General features: G+C 35.6%; 2 protein-coding genes across 2 annotated transcripts; one reads left to right on the plus strand and one right to left on the minus strand.

Moving 5' to 3' along the window:
- Nucleotides 1–1,349: 1,349 nt before the first annotated feature.
- Nucleotides 1,350–12,154, minus strand: LOC140155069 (COMM domain-containing protein 2-like). The gene is made up of 5 exons (XM_072177757.1): nt 12,007–12,154; nt 7,553–7,630; nt 7,217–7,299; nt 4,703–4,876; nt 1,350–4,145 (listed from the first exon to the last, which is right to left on the minus strand). Exons 1-5 carry the CDS (start codon nt 12,071–12,073, stop codon nt 3,987–3,989), a joined length of 561 nt encoding a protein of 186 aa, XP_072033858.1. The 5' UTR covers nt 12,074–12,154; the 3' UTR covers nt 1,350–3,986.
- Nucleotides 12,155–12,341: 187 nt separating this feature from the next.
- LOC140155070 (lys-63-specific deubiquitinase BRCC36-like) lies at nt 12,342–21,178 on the plus strand. The gene is given in 8 exon segments (XM_072177758.1): nt 12,342–12,554; nt 15,310–15,375; nt 15,377–15,430; nt 16,588–16,675; nt 18,294–18,385; nt 18,387–18,448; nt 19,049–19,227; nt 20,169–21,178. Coding segments are annotated over 8 exon segments (795 nt in total). The 5' UTR covers nt 12,342–12,449; the 3' UTR covers nt 20,318–21,178.
- The last annotated feature ends 433 nt before the right edge of the window (nt 21,179–21,611 follow it).

Genomic DNA, 21,611 nt, shown 5'->3' on the forward strand with positions numbered 1-21,611 from the left:
TGCTATTGCTAACTATTGTTTCAAATATTTTAAAATAGTTTTTGTAATATTTTCTACATCTTTGTATGGCACAATACCAAACATGTGCCCAAAACAAATCTCTACCAAAAATTATTTTCTCAAACCTCTGATGCTTACCTCAATACTTACCTCTATTTCCCTGAGGGTACACATAATTATCCCACAACCCATTAATTAGCATCATCAAGCATAATATTATGCAGTTATTTCCGGGAGTTATTTATCATAATAATTATGTAGTTGCATATCCAAAGACCGTTGAAATATATATCCTGGTTTAAAGTATCTCAATCTAAGGTTGTTGTAGTTATCATGGTGATTATGTTGACCCACAACATTATTACTGGAACTCTAAATTACCACTGGCAATTTTAACTTGCCACTGCACCAGCAACTCTTCTTTGAATCAACTGAGTTCAACTGTAACTTTAAAACTTAACTCTAAATCAAACTTTCAAATGTAACTATTCGCTGGAGAAGTGGCGATATAACAGGATTAATTACCATAGCAATGGGTTTACACTACTTTTGAATGTATTGCCCTGCACTAGATGACACTGTACAGGGATCAAGACCTGGATTGTAATTCTATTGAATTCTCACACCATACCTGTAAGATTGGTGTCTTAGAAAAGAGCGGTATCATAGTCAATCTATCATTGCAAACATACACTAGATTAGTGCATCCTGCTATAACGCATGAGGTAACATATTCAAAGATAGTGTAAACCCATTGGTACGGTAATTAATCATGTTACATAACTACTTCTACAGCGAGTAATGATCTCCAACTTGAACTACACCTAGGCCCAGGCAATAATTAAAATATATCTTGTTATTTCCTTTGTCCTCCCCAAAAAAGACTTTGTTTGTGACAGGAAACTTCAGTTGCCATTCCATGACCACCCAACAAAATAACTATACTATAATTCATTGTTTTTTGTATGGTTTTATTTGTTCTTACATACTATAATAATTATTAACTTGCAAGGTTGAAACAGTCTGAGGAACTGAAACCAAGGCAGATTAATTACTTGTTTGCTATTATTTTTGGATTCACCTGTACACCTGTAATCTGCACCCCCCTATATCCCTCATTACACAAGCCAAGTTCAATTAAGCAAGCTTAAGTGTACTATCAAGCTTCCTTGTGGTAAGTTGCTTTCTAATGCCTGAATGTTTGCAAACACTGTAATTAAAATATGCCTATGTTTCTGTTCCGCATACTTTTTCAAGTGTTACTGGAATGTATGAACTCACATTCTCACATTAATATTGTCTATGTACAAAATATACTTGATATAATATAAAACATGATATAAACCAGCCCTCGAATTAACCCACGGCACCCATGGCATTTTGCCGTGGGTGCCCAACCCCACTGCCGTAATGCCCTCAAAATTTGTCCTTAACCCAAGGCAGTCACTTGCCGTGCCCTCTAATGAAGTTGCTGTCGGTGCCCCAGCCCTGCCCCTTCATTATAAAATTATCTATCTATGTTTGTGTGTGTTTTCTTCACTTTTGAGAAATTGCCTTGGTGCCCTTCTCAAATTTTCAACAGTTGCCATGATGCCCTCTTGAAATATTACAAACTGCTGTGCTGCCTTGCCTTTTCAGTGAAAATCCAAGGCAATTATCACCTTGCCCTAAAAAAGTTGCCGTGCCCCTTCAGATCCTTAATTCGAGGGCTGATATAAACATTTTCAGGGCATGTCATCTCACTCATCTGTGATACACCGTACTCTTTCTTTTCATTTTCAAGTGCCATTTCTATGAAATCAAATGTGCTGTCACCATGTTTTTCTGGTAAACATATTTTCTGAAATTACGAAGGTATTCCATAATTATATTGTATGTATAAAACAATTATGTCCTACGCAACAGAAACTTATTAATATAGTGGTCGCATCAAGGAACTCTAACATTGAGTGTAATGATTGTTTCAAATACTTATGTTGCAATTAATAATTAGCGAAATATATGGGAAATATTAACATAGTTATCTAAGATTGTATTCTATTAATGTTTTTTTACAAATACTTTTTATAACCAAATTGTGCTTGAAAATTATATAACATCATTATATTAAATTGTAAATTGCAAATAGTATAGAGATGTGCTTATAATCCAGTACTGATTATGAAAATAAAAAATTAATTTAACAGTTACTTAGAAAACAAGTTGTCATTTTCTTTTGTTAATTGTTGCAAGAGAGTGGGGAGTCAGGCCTTGTTAACTTGGAACCCATGGGATGCAAAAAGGGGCACCTGGGCTGGTCCTCTTACAAAAAAACGTTTTGGATTTTGCTGAAACAGAACCTCAAGCCATTTCCAAAATTAACAGACTGAATTTAAATTTGGTGAATGCTTCATTACTGGCATTATGCAGTCAGTACCAACAGCAATCAAAATACAGCACAATATATGAACAGCAAGTTGACAATCGCTACAACATTATACATGTACATTCATTTTGAGTTTCTCTTAATAAGACATAGTGCCAGTGGTTTAGTTTTCAAACTGTTTTTTAACTTACACAGATGTCTATCACCAAATTTTGAGTTTCCAAATTGCTCCAGTGGTTTGGCTATAAGAAGCAAAATGGTTATTAATTTAAAATGACTTGTGGGATTATAGAGGAAGATGATAACACTCTTCATGAATACCATCCAAGGGAAATGTCTCATGCCTAAAATATGAGCTTTTGCCAGATACCAAAATCTCATTGGGTAAAGTCAGTGGAGGATGGGGCTTTCCAACAGGTCACCCCATATTAACTGATACTGTTCAGGCAAATGCTATTATTTGGTAGAGGTTTTCTTGATACTGGGGGTATGTTCACAGTATCTTGAATTTTCTCTATATCCTGTATATTTGGATAATAAATGATTTTAAACATTTTAGTTGATGCAAATTAGGTAATTAATCATACTGGAAATGATTCTCAAGCGTAAAACTATCATACACATAATCTGCTTGAGAGGATGCATACCAAAATGGTAAATAATCAGCCCTCAAATTAACCCATGGCGACCACGGCATAATGCTGTGGGTGCCCATCCCCACTGCCGTAGTGCCCTCAAAATATGTCCTTTACCGACGGCAGTCAGGCATTTGCCGTGCTCTCTAATGAAGTTGCCGTCAGTGCCCCAGCCATTATAAAATCATCTATCAGACTGTTTGTGTGTGTTTTCTTCACTTTTGAGAAATTGCCTTGGTACCCTTCTCAAATCTTCAACAGTTGCCATGATATGCCCTCTTGAAATATTACAAACTGCCGTGCTGCCTTGCCTTTTCAGTGAAAATCCAAGGCAATTATCAACTTGTCCTAAAAAGTTGCCGTGCCCTTCAGATCCTTAATTCGAGGGCTGAAATAATGATCTGCATTTGATATCTCCATTTTAGGGACCATTCATTATTAATGACAGAGGGTGGCCAGGAGAATGTTGAGCTTGCTTTAAGGGTGAAAAATATCTAAATCCCCCTATTGCAATGAATCAATTTCACATAACCACTCTCTATTGAATCAAACAAAATCGCATAACCCCCTCTTCCGAGCAAACTTCAATACACAGAGATTGTGTTCCAATACATAATTTGGTCCAGAGTATGCAATGTAACTTATTTAATAGTCATTTGCATATACTTTCAAAGTATAACAATTAATTAGGCTTTGTGTGAACTTTGAGTTTGGTAATGATGTCTGACCAAATTGTCCTTGTAGAGGTTAGTATTTGTGCAATTCAAGAACTTCCTGCATAATTTAGCTATTTAAACACTTCGCTTGATCCATCTTGAAAAAATGCATACCAAAATGGTAAATTCCCATAATACTTCATCCAGGAATTATATTGTGTAATTAATTTGTTAGTCCAATAGCTATAAACAATAATCTTAAAACAAAATATAACTCTATAAATGTTTCATTTATTGATATTCCGTATTATCCTTCTGCAGTGCTGACTTTTAATTTCTGCTAAAGCGCCCTCTAGAGATTGTGTAAGATGAATTAAATTGACAGGATCTGTCTGCATAAGTTGTGTACTCATATTGCCTGAGTCTTCTGTGTGTAGTTTGAGGAGAACTGATGGATTGGTTTGGTGTACTTGATGATCTACTGGCAAGCTGAAACAGAAAACAATACAAGATTTAAAGGTTATCCATAGGAGAGTGATACCAACAATATTTGTTAATGCTGAAGAGATTCTTTTGTTTGTTGAATATGGGGATGCCACATGTTGGCTGCTCCTGAAATACTACCTTGGCAGCCTGAATACTTCAAAGAAATACTACAGCTAGTGATGTGAAGGTTCATATATTTGATAGAGAGAAATTTTGATCTGTGTTATAAAACTATTTGACCATGCATATCAACACAATCATACCTTTTGAACTTTAAACATAAAACTTTGTAAGAAAGACAAATAAATCTTGCATTGAGTTGCAATATGTTTTGCTATGTTCCTATTTCTAATATCCTGTATCACAAATCTTCAGTTTCACATTCATATCAAACAACATTATGAATAAGTGCCCCTACATATATCTCTATAAGGTAAAGTATGATACATGTACATTAAGAAATTGCAGGTGTCCTCTACACAATATTTGGTCAATGTCTGTCTGAAAACTCTGATGAACAAACAAAAACACATTAAAAAAGACACAAACAAAGCACTTACCTCTACATCGAGTCTCCACTCCAGGTTGTGATAATGAGGTAAATCCATTGACATTTTTGATAAGATAGCTCTGATTTCCTTGCAGTGTTCTTTATATAATCTTAATAATTCTTCTTTCAAGTCTTTAGAAAACCCCAATGTCAGAATGGAATCATGGAAATCTATCTCATTCACCTGAAAGTCAAATAAAACCAGCAAAACAAGTTTAGTTTACAGTTTATTATACATAATCTCACCTTTATTCCTCGCGCCGGGAGGGGAGGTTATTAGTATTCACTTCTTAATCAAGCATAGGCAATTGAAGAAAAGCCTGAACAAAGTAAATTATATTTAACTTAATTTAATTATTTATGATACTTTCATCAAAACAAATATATAAGCAATGATTTTGAGTTGTATAAAAACATCAAATTTCAATATTTCGGAGAAAATAGTGTTTTTTACACAAAATTAGTGTTTGTTTTCTGAATAGATCTTGATTTTACTAATTGTATTGAGCATGTTCATGTTCATTATTACTTGCCACACTACTTGTATTGAGCATGCGTGATCATTGTACAGATATCACACACCAGTGAACAGGAATGGGTAAAAAAGCTTCATGGCTTCTCCTTTTAAACTATTCCAAGCACTTACATGGCTTAAAGTAACAATAATAACCTCTATTCTACATCTTCTCTGATATTAGTAATATCGTTACCAGAAATGTTGACCTTGACAACCTGGAAGATATTGCTTTTACACAAACTAATACACACCTAAACTATAACACACCTGATATAAATATATCTCAAGTAATCAAATCTAGCACCATTAAACTACCGGGACCAAGAATACAGGCTCAACCACTAGATGTACTATCTTTACAAGATGGGGAAGAAAAAGCATTTCACCATTGTTTGTTCATGGACAAAATGGATTCAATTCTCCATGACCAATAAAAGTCAACCCATCAATGTATTTCAAACAATAAATACAAGCAAGATAGTCACAGAAGATTAAACATGACATCATGACATTTTGTTACATACTGCTGCTGCACACAACATATGTACTGCATGAAAAGAAGTATTTATATGAAGATAACAACACCAGAACAACATTTAACAGCAGGGGACATTAGAAACTTACTTGTCTTCAAACTCAGAAATGTTGTAAAATTCCTACATCTTTATCAGAGGAAGTATTGCATATTTTCTTGGCAAGCTGTATGACTTGTTGGCCATGTTTCAAACACTAGGCCCGCCTACTTTATTTATCACCCTCTCTGCTGATGATAACCATTGGCCTGAACTTGCTACAAGACATTACAAAATATATCATACAGAAGCTAAAAGACAAACTATATGTAGTTTTGGTATACATGTTGAAAAATCCACTACTGACAGCTGTTCCTTTTCCAGAGACGAATTGATCATTTATTCAAGTATGTTTAGGGAGAACTCCATCCCCTTGGAGAAGTTCAAGATTATTTTATTCATTATGAATTCTAAAAGCGAGGATCTGTCTATGCACACATGTTTTTTTGGATAAAAGATGTACCCCAGTCATTGACACAGGATAATGAAGATTTTATCATACAGTACATAAAAGAACTATATGGCAATACACCAGGTGATAAAGCCACAGAAATAACATTATCAGAGCAAGTGCGAAGACATTCACCTTACTGCCAACGAAGAAGGTGTAGCTTTGATTTTCCTAAACCAGATTCTCATGATACAGTTCCTTTGAACAATATTGATTTCTCTCTTAAAAATCAAAATGACAAATTATTTTCTCTTCTACAAAGAAACAATGACTCATAAATGCTTATAATCCTACAATATTAAAGCATTTTCAATCTAATATGAACATATCACTTATAAATGGTGCAGAAGGTGCAGTATAAATGTACTTGTAGTCTACAATTCCTACAAAATAGAGCCACAATAATAGTTGGCTGTGATACATCTAGTACCACTCTGCTATGCCATCTTCATTGGCTACCGATCCGTAAGCATATCAAATTCAAGCTTTTGGTCATCACATACAAGTGTGTCAATTCACAAGCTCCGATCACTCATGACCATTCACAAGCCAAAGTACGCCACTCATTTATCACTTGACACAATACTTCTCTTTGTTCCCAAAACCGGAACTCATCTCACCAGTGATAGAACGTTTCAAACCGCTAGTCCTCGTCTATGGAATTCTCTTCCAATCAACATCAGGCAGGCCAAAACATCAGACATTTTCAAAACCAATTTAAAAACTCACTTGTTTGTTTTTTTATTTTGCAAACCAGGAAATTGTTTTACGTAAAATGCCATTGTATGTGGTATTACTGTTAATGTGTTCTTTTGGAAAGCTCTGTGGTCCTTGGAGGGCACTATATAAATGCTTGGTTGTATTGAATTGTATTGTATTGTATTGTATTGTACCTTTGTAAAGCAGAGCCAGATTATGTAAGAACAGCATTTAGCTATCTTATACACCATGTTTGCAAGTCTAAATTTAAAACATGTGACTCACCATTAACTTAGCACTTTCAGTTAATAAGTACATCAGCCCTTCCACTCCATGTCTTACTGTATCTGCATCAACATCTAGTTTCTCTGAAATGAATCACGTAAATTTCTGTCAAACATTGAAAGGTAGGCCTATATGGCTATTATGATTTAACAAAAATATCTAGGAGGTAATGATGATCAAAAACATGTAAATAAGAAAAGTAGGCCTATGTGTATGTGATCAGGCAAAAATATTTATGGCTATGGGATAATGAAGATCAAAGTTTACAAATTTATAAGAAAAGGTAGTTTTTTCCAGTCCTAAAATTGACTTTTCTTCAATATTATTACTACTCACGTGCAGCTGTCAGGTAAACCTTTGGATTGGATCCTTTCCTCATGAATTCCATTGCTATGTGACAAAACTCCTGCAGAACTGGTGATAAAAAAGTACAAGAAATTATAAACACATACAATGTGCAGTCAATTCTACAGTTATTTACTTTTTCTGCTAGACATATCCTGTAAATATTTGCCTTAACAGGGTAAATTAAAATATCATGTACAAATTAGAGAGCTCAGCCTTCTAAAATCCTAACAAAAATTAAAGGTCCATGCCCTTATTTGCTTGAGGGATTTTTACAGGTGGGATTTAATACAGGAGGGCACTTATAATTTGTGCTTACAGGAGAACTCCAGAGTCCAGCTTCGAATTTGCACACAACAGTTATGCATTCAAACCTAGAGTCCGAAGCTATCGTATATTTATTGCAGCATTTTCATATTTTGAAACGCATGTTATTCTGTTCATGTTTCAATTTGGATGGTAGTTATTTTGATGAGTCAACTGTATCTTTTAGGACAAGTTGCCTATTTTGAACATTCTACAATTAAGTTGAAGTTCAATTTTAACAACGTTTTTGATGTGATCGCCTGTTATTATTGGCTGTGTTTACTTTTGAACTTCCATTGCTTTACAAAATCTCCTGTTTCAATGATTTCTACAAGATCTCTAGCCTCAAAAGTGAAGTTATCGGTGAGCAAATTTGTGGCTAGACATCTCGAGTAAGTTTGTGCCTACAAAATTCCAGTTATGCTAAGGAGCTGCACCAAATAGGCAAATGGTATTGTAGCACATATTGCATTCATGAAAATATTCTTCAAAATTCAAGAATTGTAGACTAGTCTTCTATGCAAAGTTACAATGGAAGAGCTTAGATTTCATAATAGCCCCACCATATTCCTCATATCATTTTCCTTCAATGGATTTTAATGTATTTTAAAATTTCATCATGTAAATGCAATGATGTGATATAGTACATGTACCGTATTTCATTCCATTAACTGCCCATGTCCATATAAGCACCCACCCAGCAACTTTACTACACATGATCCTCCATCATGTACAGGACTACACATGTATCAAACATGGAACCATCTACACATAAAATCCATATTTTGGGCCATTTTTTACCTGTGTAATTATGTAAACAATATAAAAAATAAGCACCCACCCAAAATGACTTTGTTAAGCGCCATGGGCGGTTATTGGAATGAATACGGTAAATAGGGGACCTACAATACAGACCCTAAATTGATTGATCAATTGATTACTTCCTGACCTGGCTCCCTGAAGTCTTATTAAAAATAAAAATGAGCATCACAAAAAGGTTTGCACATAAATTTAATAAATGACTCATGTACTTTTGCATGCCATGAACAGCGTTCGAATTAAGAAATATTTTGAGATTGTCCGCCGGACAACCATAAAAATTTGTTTGGTTGTCCGAACATATTTTTGGTTGACCGAAATTTATATGAACTTCTTGAGCCGTAAAAAATTAAGTTGCAAGTTTAAAAAACACACTGCCGCCAGTATTCACATGTCATGCACCTTTCCCAAACTCACCTTGTTGCTATTATAAAACATCAAAATATATCCAAGAAAATACAGGTTTAATGTCCATCATTTATTTATCATCAATAAATTCATATTTGTGCCAGATTTTATGCTTTAAAGCCATCAGAATTCATCCTTTTCAAGAAGTCAAAAGACGTAAATGTTGATAAAGTATCTCATTAATTATTCATGAGCTCATTGGGTTTTCCCCGGATGACAAAATGGGTATTTTGAAACTAATTTGTTTTTATGCACAGTCTGCAGTGTATAGCTTCAGGGGGTCTTGAAACTAAAATTGACGTCAGAGACTTGGAGTCAGAGGTCAAGTCACTCTGGTCAGGTTTTTCTACCAGGGGCCATGTGCTAGCTCGTGTACCGATCGATACTGCACAGTCACACCTAAGGCAAAGGTTAGAATTGAGTACCGGTACGCATTTTATCATGATGTTTATAAAATACTTGCTACAAATTTACGGGAAAAGAACATTTTTGGTCATGATTTCTTCTGAACATTTCACGTTTTTTGCAATGCATTTTATGTTTAAGCTTACTTGGTAACATTGCTAAACATTTTATGGTTGTCCCTCGGACAACAGTTACTACCGTCAGCATTTTGGGTTGTCCGGCGTTCATTGTGGTTGTCCCGGACAACCACTTATTTCAACGCTGCCATTGAATGTCAGAGAGCTACAAATAAAACTTATTATAAAGCATAACACTGTTATCGAATTCTATCAAAATATGGTATTTCACTTGTGGCAGCAACTTGCCCCCCAAAAAAAAAAAAAACCACCACATTTTTTTTTTCACCTTTTCATTGTACCGTACGCAGTTCTAGATGAGATGCTCTATGCTTTAAGGTGTCAAATTAAGGTGTCAAAGCATTAAAAGCATTAAGCTGAATTTATACTCGATAGCCGAGCGATTGCGATGAAACGCTTTTGGAAAGCGATGGGCAATCGCCAAATTTTGTGATGCACTGCCCGTCGTTTTTGCATTTACAATGTATACTTATCACAGCGATAACAATTGCAGGCGACAATTAAAATATTCTTAATGCCACAGAATACATTTTTAAAACATATCAGTTGCTGTCAATAATTATTGTTTTGACTTTTGAATTAATTCATCACCAAAAGTTAATCGAGAGATTGACCGTCTGACTCCACCTGGAGTGTTGGCCAGTATTCGAACAAAGACAAAGACAAAGAGGTAAATTTAAAATTAATTAGCAAAATAATAGATCCAGTTGGTTGTATCATGTTGTATATGATGGTTGACGCATTCACATGTCAAGCAATATCGCTGGGAAGTTAAGATTTCTTCAACTTGCAAAAGCGACATCGTTTTTGCCTCGGCGATTTGAATCGATTGATCGGCTTGACGGCAATGACGCGACGCTCTGGAAACAGGAAACGAAAGTAAACACTGAGGCATGCGTGAGAATCGCTTTTCTGCAAAAGCGATCGAGTATAAATTCAGCTTTACCTTCTGAACCTTCTGAATGTTTAGTCAGCAGGGCGGTTTTCCGCATAAAGTCGCTAACTTGTGTGGGTTGCTTGCGCATTTAAATTGCAGGTGTGCCATCGTTTTGTTGTAAGTCTGCGTCAGTGTCATCATTCTGCTTGAAGTCTATTGTGTCTTTTTGCTTGAAGTCTACAGTGTCTTTGTGTTTGAAGTCTACAGTGTCTTTCTGCTTGAAGTCCACAGTGTCTTTCTGTTTGAAGTCAGTGTCTTTCTGTTTGAAGTCAGTGTCTTTCTGTTTGAAGTCAGTGTCTTTCTGTTTGAAATCTGCAGTTGCTTTCTGCTTGAAATCCACGGTGTCTTTCTGCTTGAAATCCACGGTGTCTTTCTGCTTGAAATCCACGGTGTCTTTCTGCTTGAGATCTACAGTGTCTTTCTGCTTGAAAACCACGGTGCCTTTCTGTTTGGAAACCACGGTGTCTTTCTGCTTGAAGCCCACGGTGTCTTTCTGCTTGAAATCTACAGTGTCTTTCTGCTTGAAGTCCACAGTGTCTTTCTGCCTGGAGTCTACAGTGTCATTCTGCTTGAAAACCACAGTGTCTTTCTGCTTGAAGTCTACAGTGTCTTTCTGCTTGAAGTCCACAGTGTCTTTCTTCTTGAAATCCACAGTGTCTTTCTGCTTGAAGTCTACAGTGTCTTTCTGCTTGAAGTCTACAGTGTCTTTCTGCTTGAAGTCCACAGTGTCTTTCTGCTTGAAGTCCACAGTGTCTTTCTGCTTGAAGTCTACAGTGTCCCCATTTTGCTGGAAGTTTACAGTGTCATCATTTTGCTTTAAATTTACAGTGTCATCATTCTGCTTTAAGTTTACGTGTCTTCTCCCATGGAGTTCCATTTCTTCAATGTTCTTGGAAAAATGAATATTTAAAAACATCTTTTCTTGCAAACGGCACTTCTGCTTTCTGCTTCCTAGTCCTAGTGGCAGTTATTTGCGAAGGCTTAATATCGTCTCCTTGTTTATACCAACCAAGTTGTCTTGAATTTTGTGTAACATATTTAGTCGAGCACTTTCCTCCGCTGCTCGAGTGTTTCCCAACCAAGCTCCGCTATCATCTTGGTGACGCTTGCTTCCCTCTTGTAGTTCCTCATGCAGAAGCGAGCTGCTTTTCTCTGAACCCCTTCTATTTTCTTGATTTGTCCCGCTTTGTAGGGATCCCATGCACAGCTTGCATATTCAAGTTTGGGTCGAACTAAGGTGATATAAGCAGTTGTCTTTAGTCTGTGGACGTCGCATCATTGCCACATCAGAATTCAGATCAGGGTGCAAAATGGCACAGGAGAGGTTTATCCTATGCCAAGTCAAGTTCAAGTTGCCGAATTCAACACCTACATGCCTAATTTATCTTAAGCTTACATTTACATCTGTAAACTAACGTTCAGAGAAGACTTACCTGACAATTCCACTTTTGTTAGGAAAGCAAGATGCTCCTTATGCTCGTCTTCAAGTACTAACAACATTTTCTATGTGTTTAGCTCAGCAAAACGAGGAAAATTTCACAGATTTCAAGCACAAGCACTTCCGTAAACCAATTCCCGTGACACAAGTTCAAAGGTCAGAAAAGGAAATCCCCATGGATTATTAATTTCTGGTTAAATAATGTCTTCAAATTGTTTATTTAGTGAAACAATACCATTATTATGTTATTTTAATGATAATACATGTAAAATAATTTCAAAATCATATAAAAAGAGAATTTTTTTATTAATTTTTTCAGGCCAGGTCAAGGGTTAATTGGGAAGAAGATGAAAACACACTGCACAGGTTAAACTTTTTAGATGTAAATTTCATGTTATGTTCACTTCTACTTCATTAAATGTTGAATAATTTGATAAAATGACTGCTTCTTGTGTTTATCTGGCAGCTGATGCCTATATGGTGTGTTTAACTCACGCCTTGTCAACAGAAAGGGAGGAAGTTATGGGGCTATGCATTGGAGAGGTAAGCTTAAATTAAAATCAAAAATAATATTAATATTTCCCTGTATGTAGTGCATTGTCATTGCATGCATGATGGGCATAGCCATGATGATAGCAAGCCTAATGCTGGTTTCATACTTTCTACCGCTTGCCTCTGAGCGGTGTTATGCATGGGAAATACAACCAATACAAGATACAACAGAACAGGATTACAGTGAACAAAAAACAAGAAATGGAATCCAATGTTTATATATATCTGCACAAGCGACTGAGAGCCTATCTTTAGTATTGATGCTTTCAGGCTTTAAATGATAGCAAGAAATGGAAATCGCCCCAAAGGAAAGATTTTAATTGTGAAATTGATCGCCACATCTTATGGATTCACATTATCCTCCGGCGGAACTGTCAAACTGTCAATTACAACGTCTGCTAGTGGACTGGTTTTTAAATCCACTCTCATCAAACTAATCAAAACTGTAAACTACAATTTTATCGGAAAAATCAAAAGAAGAAATACTCAACATAACATCGTAAGAATGATGCTTACCGATCGAGTCTCCTTGATGGTGTATTTCGATCATTTTGCAACGTGGTTGAAAAATATTTCCAAGACGCAGTATCATCATTAGGCATGGCCCGGTAACCTGGATAAAATTTAACATAATCGATCGTCAATCCTAGTTCACCTGAGTGATCACGTGGTTTGCCGAATGAAGCCGAATGAACGGTATCGGTGTCGGAACAAGGATTGTTACTTGTAAACAAATCGTTTCGCCGGCACGTTTCAAGAAATTAAATTTACGATCTTTTGATAATTAGTTAGGGATCGTTTTATTTTAACCTCTGGCATGAGAGATTGAGAATGTGGGTTAAAGATAAGCTACTCTGTGTTCTCATTTTGCAACTATAATAGGCTTCTCATCAAGCTTAAATTTGCCATCCATGTATTTGAAACATGGCGGATATACATGTACCAAGCACCCTCACTACGTTCGGGTCTGTGAGGGTGCTCGACCAGGCATAGAGCGGTGTGACACTTCATCATTTTTCTGCAAGCGGATGCACAGTGCCATCATCCCTATATCTTTGTGTCAAAAATTGCTGTGATAGTACGATGAATCCTCTCGTTTTTCAACAGATACGCATGGCGATTTTGTTCGAGATAGGCCGAGCGACTCGTAGTTCACCACAGAGCGATCTATAGTCCTGCCAGCAAGACTTCAGTCTTTATCATAAACATAATGACATATACTGACCTGAAGTCTTGCAGCGGTACATAGGGATGCACTGTACGTTTAAGAAATCCAAACTTCAAGCATCAAGAAATATACCTTGTATTTGTCAGTTTTACCTCAGAGATGCTGTAGACCCTCTCTACACAGTGTAGAAACATCACAAGTAGAATGCTGCTCAATATGATAAATCCAAATCATGAAAATCAAGACATTTTGCAGAGCAATATTTTGACCACTTTTGCACTAAGTAAATTACTCCCATGAAGATTGCAGGTTTTGCCAACCCTGGGAATTTTGAACCCACCCAAAAGATGAGATCAATGTTGATCAATTACCTCAACTTTGGGAGTATAGACTAGTACAGTGGGATTAAAATCAGCCAAGCATGCCCAAACCCTGGTACAATGGGATTAAAATCGTCAGTGCATGCCCAAACTGTCCTTGAGAGAGTTCCTCAGCTGCATCCTTAGAGCCCAAAATGAGCCCACATATTGTGATGTTTCTTATTTGTGGAAAAGATAATAATAGAGTGAACTGTAACTCTAGGTACGACGAGTTACAGTTACTGGAACTAAGCGATCTAGTGATCGATTGCTAGCCAATCAGATAGAACTCCTTTTCTTGCATTCGGTGAAATACCACTCGCCCGTCGCTCACCAACGAGTATTAAGTTTATATTTATAATATAGGGTGTTGACACTGTGGGATGGAGCGGCACGCCACTCAGCGGCAGCGGCATGACTAAAAGCCAATCAGTACGGGCATAACGGTTAATTCAACAAGGTCGGTCTATTCAGCAATATCGGTGGATGCAACAATACTCATGTACATAAAAGTTGTAAGCATCCGTGTGAATTGACTTTCAAAAATGACCCTAAGCGAGGATGTTGAAATTTTGTCAAACTAACCCTAAACAAGGATTTTACTCAAACAAAAACACCCTAAGAGAGGAATTTGTTTGAAATTTCCCCTAACAAGGAGATACAGATACGTGTGCATTAAAAAACACCATGAGCGGGGAATTGGTTTGAAATTTGCTCCTAAACAAGGATAGACATTGCATGTGTCGGTACATGCATAAATGTCATTCAGTGATAATGATTGGCTATTGAAGGCTCACTTGAAGTCTTTTTTTTTAAATCTGGTGTGTAAAATTGCTTGGAAACTACTCTAGTCTTTTGTGCCGAATAACTTGATAATATGTCACCACTAATGGCTGTTAATAGGATAAATTAAAAAACTACCCTAATCGAGGATCATTTAAAAAATTTAAAAAAACACCCCTTCTTCCAGTAAAATGAATGTTTTAAGACCCTAATCAGTCACAGATTTTTCTTTCACACGGATACTTACAAGTATAATTCTGAGTGCCCCCAGACTTAATTGCCAATTTATTGTTTTCCTATTTTTAATGATGTACTGCAGAACTTTTTTTGTGCATTGGTGATTGGTAACTACTTATATTTAAGTCATCAAATCAAGTTTTCACTAAAACGTCTTATATGTACATCAATTTGATAAACATGATATTTTCTCTTGCAGATTGATACCAACAGAGCAGTTCACATTGTGTCTGTCATCATGCTGAGAAGATCAGATAAGAGGAAGAGACAGAGTAGAAATATCTCCAGAACAACTGTCCTTTGCTGCTTCAGAAGCAGAGATATCCTTGCTTTCATTTTACTTTGTAAATCTACTATAACATACATGTATCATGTTTTCTCTCTCATTTGTCAAACAGTCTGCCCTGTTAGTACATGTGAATCCATTACTCGTGGCGCATTAAATTTATTCTCCAGTTTCAAGAAGTGATTGATTTATGATCAAGACAGTGGATTGTTCTTTCAGTTTTATATTCTTAAATGTACATGTAGCTGTGTAACTTTACACATTTATCTTTATAATTATATGATATCATTGTGAGTCCTATTTTTTTTTTCAAGAAAAGATGAGCATCAGCCAAAGGGCTCGGATAGCGACGTTTTCACATATTTTTTGTGGGACCTGAGAGAACATCAGACATATCAAATTGCATTTTGAAAACAAGGAGTGTCCTTCTGATATCAAATAATTTTGAATTTTTGAAATTTACGATAAAATACACATTTTATGACAAATGATTAAAAATTTATGTTTTTGATATTTAACAGTCCTCAAAGTAAATTATACAAATCTAATGATACTGTATGTATGGTATTTAAAGGGTATGTAGCTGGCATGAAAATCCGTCCATCATGAAAATTTTGACCTTCGTATTGAAGATATAGATTTTTTCCCAAAACCACCAAAAAAGGGTCTTTTTGGAAAAAATGTTTATCTTTCATCCCAGCTACATACACTTTATGTACATATCATTAGATTTATAAAGTTTGCTTTGAGGGCTGTTAAATTTCAAAAATATCAAATTGCACATTTCAAAAAATCAAAATTATTTGATATCAGAAGGATTCCTCCTATTCAGAATTTGATTTGTCTGATGTGCTCTCAGGTCCCACAAAAATACTGGGCAAACATTGTTATCCGATTCCTTAAAAAAATAAACCAATAGATCATAAGTAAATCATTTATTTAATTTGAACCTTAGTGCAAACTGTTTTGGGTTCAAAAGTAAGAGTCATACTGGACTGCATATTTGTTGTCATTGTACATGTATATTATAATACTTGCCAACTGGTCAGTCTGGACAACAAATTTTATGTCCATTTAAACTTATCCAAGTGGTATCCGAGATTACACATGAAGAAGATGACTAAGATCTTATCTACCATTACATAAAGAAAATGTGTCAGTAATATGAATAATTTCTTTAACATAGCACACAGGTTAGCTACACTTATGGGTTGACCTTTACGAGTTATAGGCTGGTATCATTCACATCCGCATATCACAGTATGGCCATCACATGTTGGTAAGTAAACTTTTGTTAACAATTTGTTAGTTTGTATACTTGTATGGTCCTGGGCTTATAAATTACCAAATTTCAAAACATTACAATCATATACATGTATGAGGAAATCTTGTGCAGTCTGCCGCCTGGACAACCAATTCTTTAGAAATGCTTAGTCGCGCTAAAAGTCGATCGATACATGTGAAAATCAGCACAATTCAGAGATACACCTTTTGCTATGAAATTAATTTTCTCGGTCAAATATAAAGCAATATTTTTTTTCTTCAGTAATGTCAGTTAAAAACTTGGTGCTTGAATATACATTTTTTAAAATCCTGGTGTTAAAATTAAGCATCAAATTGTGTCTTTAGTGTGATATTTTTTTTTTTTTTAGGCCTTTAATTCGCCTGCGAGCTTTTTACTGAATTCATGTTTTAGCGTCTCAAACTAACATAGTTTGCTAAAGAAAGATATTTCCCACCTCTGTAAAGCACATCGTGTGGGTCTATATGTTATAGTTTTGTCAGAATTTCCGTTTTTGTTTTACCCTTTTTCCATTTCGGTCCGAAAATGTCAAACTAAGTAAAAGTAGGCAATGGTGAGTACTTTTATCTCGAGAGCAACCAGCAGAAATAGTCGATATTTCCTTTGTTGTTATCCAGGTCAATTTTTCATTGAAAGCAAATTGCCCGACCAGCGATTAAATAGCCAATTGGGTGTTCTGGTTAAACATGATCAGTTAGAGCGCTATAGGTCTGTGAATTTCTTTGCTATATTGAAGTTCTGGCAACACTATAGCCATGCCGGTATTCCTATTAAACCCAGGGATATCGATCCAAAATGCTAGTACTAGCCTTTAGATTTCATGTGTTGATTTAGAAATTTTTTCAGCCGACAGTGAAAGATGGTGAAATCAAAACGGAAATTCTGACAAAACTATGATATATAGCTCACGGTGATGTGCTTTAGAAAGTTGGGGAAAATCCTTCATTAGCGAACTATATTACTTTGAAAAGCTAAAAGGTTGATCCAAGAAAAAGCTCATGGGCCGAGCTGAAGCCTATAAAAATCGAATATCTTACACTAAATGACTGAATTTCAGGCCTAAGTTTTTAAAAAAAAAAATCAGTATCAAGCATTATAGTTTTTCCAGCCATTTGCTGAAAAAATGAAAATTATTGCTTTTCATTTGGCTGAGAAAAAATTTTTTACATTGAAAAGGTGTAACTCAAAATTTTGCTCATTTCAACACCAATTTCGATCGTTTGTATTGCCTCATTAAATGACTGAGTGAGCCTTGCAGAACAAAAGAATCGGTTGTGCAGGTAGCTGACTGTGTGCTCATGACTTTGCATCTGTAGTACAGTAATGCCCACCAATTTCTATCCTTTATGCTTGCACAATTATAAAGTTTTGAAGCTTTTGCATGTGTCAACAATGAATCCACCCAGGTCAAAGTGTGAGTGTGATCATTGTGTCCCAATTAAGATCCAACTTTCACATTTATGTATGAAAATTCTCATTTGATTTGTAGGAAATGGTAAAGCCTTTAAGGGTTTGGTTCATTTACCATGTCCTGTTCTGATGATCCTGTTCCTTATCATGTGCATCCAGTGTATTCTACTTTGTTTTCTTTCAGATGTAAGAACGCAAGCTTCCTACCAGCTTTTAGATGACGGTTTTGTGGGTCTTATCTTCTCTTGTTTCAATGAGGACAAATCCAGTAAAACAAGGTCAAATCCAGGTCATATGTTTCCAATCTTGTAATCAGAGTCCTGAAGGAGAAGCACCCTTGTGAGTATAATGGGAATCATTTAAAAGAAATAAATGTACAGGCATGAGAATTTTCAGTTTTTAAACTGAATTCATTTTTTTTTTAAGTCAAAATTTTTGTAACTTTATTTAATTTCAGCCTGTTTTTGGTACTTTTTGCCCAATTTCACATGCATTTTCAGTTTTTTTAGGAAAGTGCAGTCTCATGCCTGAATGTAGAGTATTCTTTTAAAAACAACAACAATGAGGCAGTAAAAGTGTAAATAATGGGGGCCAGTTTATGGAGGATGTTTAATGAATTCTTGTGATATAATTGTATGAAATGAAACATATCAATGTTGGTAGCCAACTTGATTTTCATGCTTTGATTTGATATCAAGTCTAAATATTAACTATTGGATTAGTGTCAACACTGATATTATTGTATAAGCATGAAGATTTAAAAATGGTAATTTTTCAAATGTGTAAGTTTAATTTTGACGCTTTTCCTGAAAACTTGATGTTTTTATTTTTTTTAATCTTCACAAAAATATCAATCACACTCCAACATTCACGAAGTATAAAAGTAAGGTATTTCTTCGAGTGGAATAGTGATGTTTTGTTTGTATTCTTTACTTCTAGATATGAGAGATTAGAAATTCCTCTGCACATCATCCCCAAAGACACAGTTAGTAAGCCCTGTCTTGATGCACTTGTTGAACTCCCTAAAATCCTTTCACAAGAAGAGGAGGAAGCCTATAGTAAAGCACAAAACTGTGTCGGAGACCAAGACTTGTTGACAGTAGTACACAATGGAGCAGGTAAAGTTCACTGTAGTAAACATTAATCACACTGTATGCGGACCATTGTCACAGTGTGACAATGGTCCGCATACAGTGTGATTAATGCCGGTATATGCGTATAACGTGAAAGTGAATCCAATTCACTCATGATTGGTTAGTATTTATTTTCAATAAGTAGCAAGAGTGTGAGTTGATGTTGTATTTTGAAATATGATCACGACCAAATTGAGTACAGCTGCATTCATTCAAATGAGTTTTCTAGTATATTTGTGATCAAATCTCAAATGGGAGAGCAAGTTGGCGCTCGGTTGTTCTCTCACCTTGCACCACAGAGGTCCCGGGTTCAAGCCCGGCTGTGCCCAAGGACTGTATGTGCACTTGGTTTATCCCGATTCCATGCTCGTTCTCGCAGGTTTTCTCTGGGATCTCCGGTTTCCTCTTGCTTTAAAAAAATCAGTGATTAGTTGTTTGGTTATCGAAAACTTCCTTCACCAAATGTAACAATTTTAGTGTGGATAGGTTTGTGCCAGGGTCAGCCACAACCTAGTTGATGCGATCTGATTGTAATGATTCACCATGGCAGCAAATTTACAGTGCTTTGAATCCTCCAAGATCTGGAAAGAGGCGCTATATAAATTCGAAATTTATAAATTGGAAACAAATTTTAGACATCTTAATTGTGAAATGTCAGTGTTCTGAGAAAGGATCAGGATCAGGTCAAATTCTAGAAAAATGAATTTTCAGATGCTTTTATTGCATTTGATATTGTAACATTGTAAGAAATAGATCGCAAATGTATCCCTGTTTCACACGTTTTATATATGCACACACACATCCAACAAATATATTACACCCAATCTTATGTTTTACCAAATGTATACAAACTAATGTTTTGGTATGTTGCAGATTTTTATGCAGACTTTTAATAAGTCATTTCTATTGTGTTTTCTCCTTTGCAGTATACACCAAGTCTCTATGTCATCTGATGGATGTAATGAGTGGACCATTAATGCAAAGTTTGGAAAATAGACTAGAAAGAAATCAAAGAAAGATGGAAGCATTACAGATGAAAAAAGAACAACTTCGTAAAGAATTACAAACAAAATGATACTAAACATAGAACCCATAGGGGTCAGTGCTTTATAATTGACCCATGCCAACCATTATGTATTGCACTTTTATACTCAAATGGGTACGTAGCAGTTCCATTTTATAGAGGAGAGCGTTGCTCACTTCTGGTGCATGAGGTTCCAAGTTCAATTCCTGGGGGTGAGAAAATTTGCTGGGATATTGACATGGAATAAGTCTGAATTTAATTAGCAACATACGTAGATTAATATCAGACTACCGCTCTCTATGTGGTGCATTCAGAATTGGGTAAATAAACCATGAGAGATTTGCATCCTTCGGAGAGGATGTTAAACCGTCGATCCCATGTATAGAAGAGCAATACCTCTTAGTACATGTAGCTTGCACTCAGTGTTGGGAACTGACCTAATCTGTCCCAGTGTTCAAATAGACCCAAATGGAAATAAGCTTCTCAAGAGGCTTTCTTGGTGAAGTCATGCCACTGTTTTCCCATGTTTATTTGGGACCTTTGAAGTTACAGGAATTGGCTAAATATGTTGCACTTATCATCCAGAAATTTTGTAGGTGTGGAACCTAAATGACCAAATTTTATGATTTTTAAATTGTCTGAAGTACTGACATTTTGACAATGTAATGAAATAATCATTTTCATAAATTGATATAAGAAAAATTAATGTTCACCCACCACCTATCACTGTGCTATGAAGAGATACATATAAAGATGTATTTATAAGATTACATTTTCAATGAACATGCAGTTTCATGGTACATTGCTAACTAATTGTTTACCCAAAAACCAATGCTACCAACATAACAGTAAGAGTGCAACCTTATAAAATAAATGAAATAAAGATATAAAGTCAGTGCAGCTAAAAATGGAGTATCTAGCTTGCCTTTGATTGAATTTTCTTTATAATAATTGTTTGTCATCAAGTAATTTCAGACAAGGAGTCAAAGTCATAGATACAATGGCAAAAGCTGGGTGGTGGTCACCCCTGACAATTAAATCTGATCATATAGGCCTCTGCCCTTCCTTCCAGATATAATAGAGCTACATGTTTCTTTTGTAACTTTCGCACTTTTCACAGAGCCATGCCATATGCAGTAGAATTTGTTTTGTTTCCTTATAGTTGTAATGTATTGATTCCTTCCCCACCCACTTTTTAACTAAGTTTTAAACTAAGTTTAGGTCTCTGTCCCTTTCACTCTGCCCCAAAAAAAACAAATTAAGAAAAAGTTTAAGAAATTAGTTATGTAGATTTACTGCACCAAATTATTGAAAGAAAGAACTTTGCTATTCAAAACAGTGAGTG

Source organism: Amphiura filiformis, chromosome 6 (genome assembly GCF_039555335.1).
Source record: "Amphiura filiformis chromosome 6, Afil_fr2py, whole genome shotgun sequence".
Lineage (NCBI taxonomy): Eukaryota > Metazoa > Echinodermata > Ophiuroidea > Amphilepidida > Amphiuridae > Amphiura > Amphiura filiformis.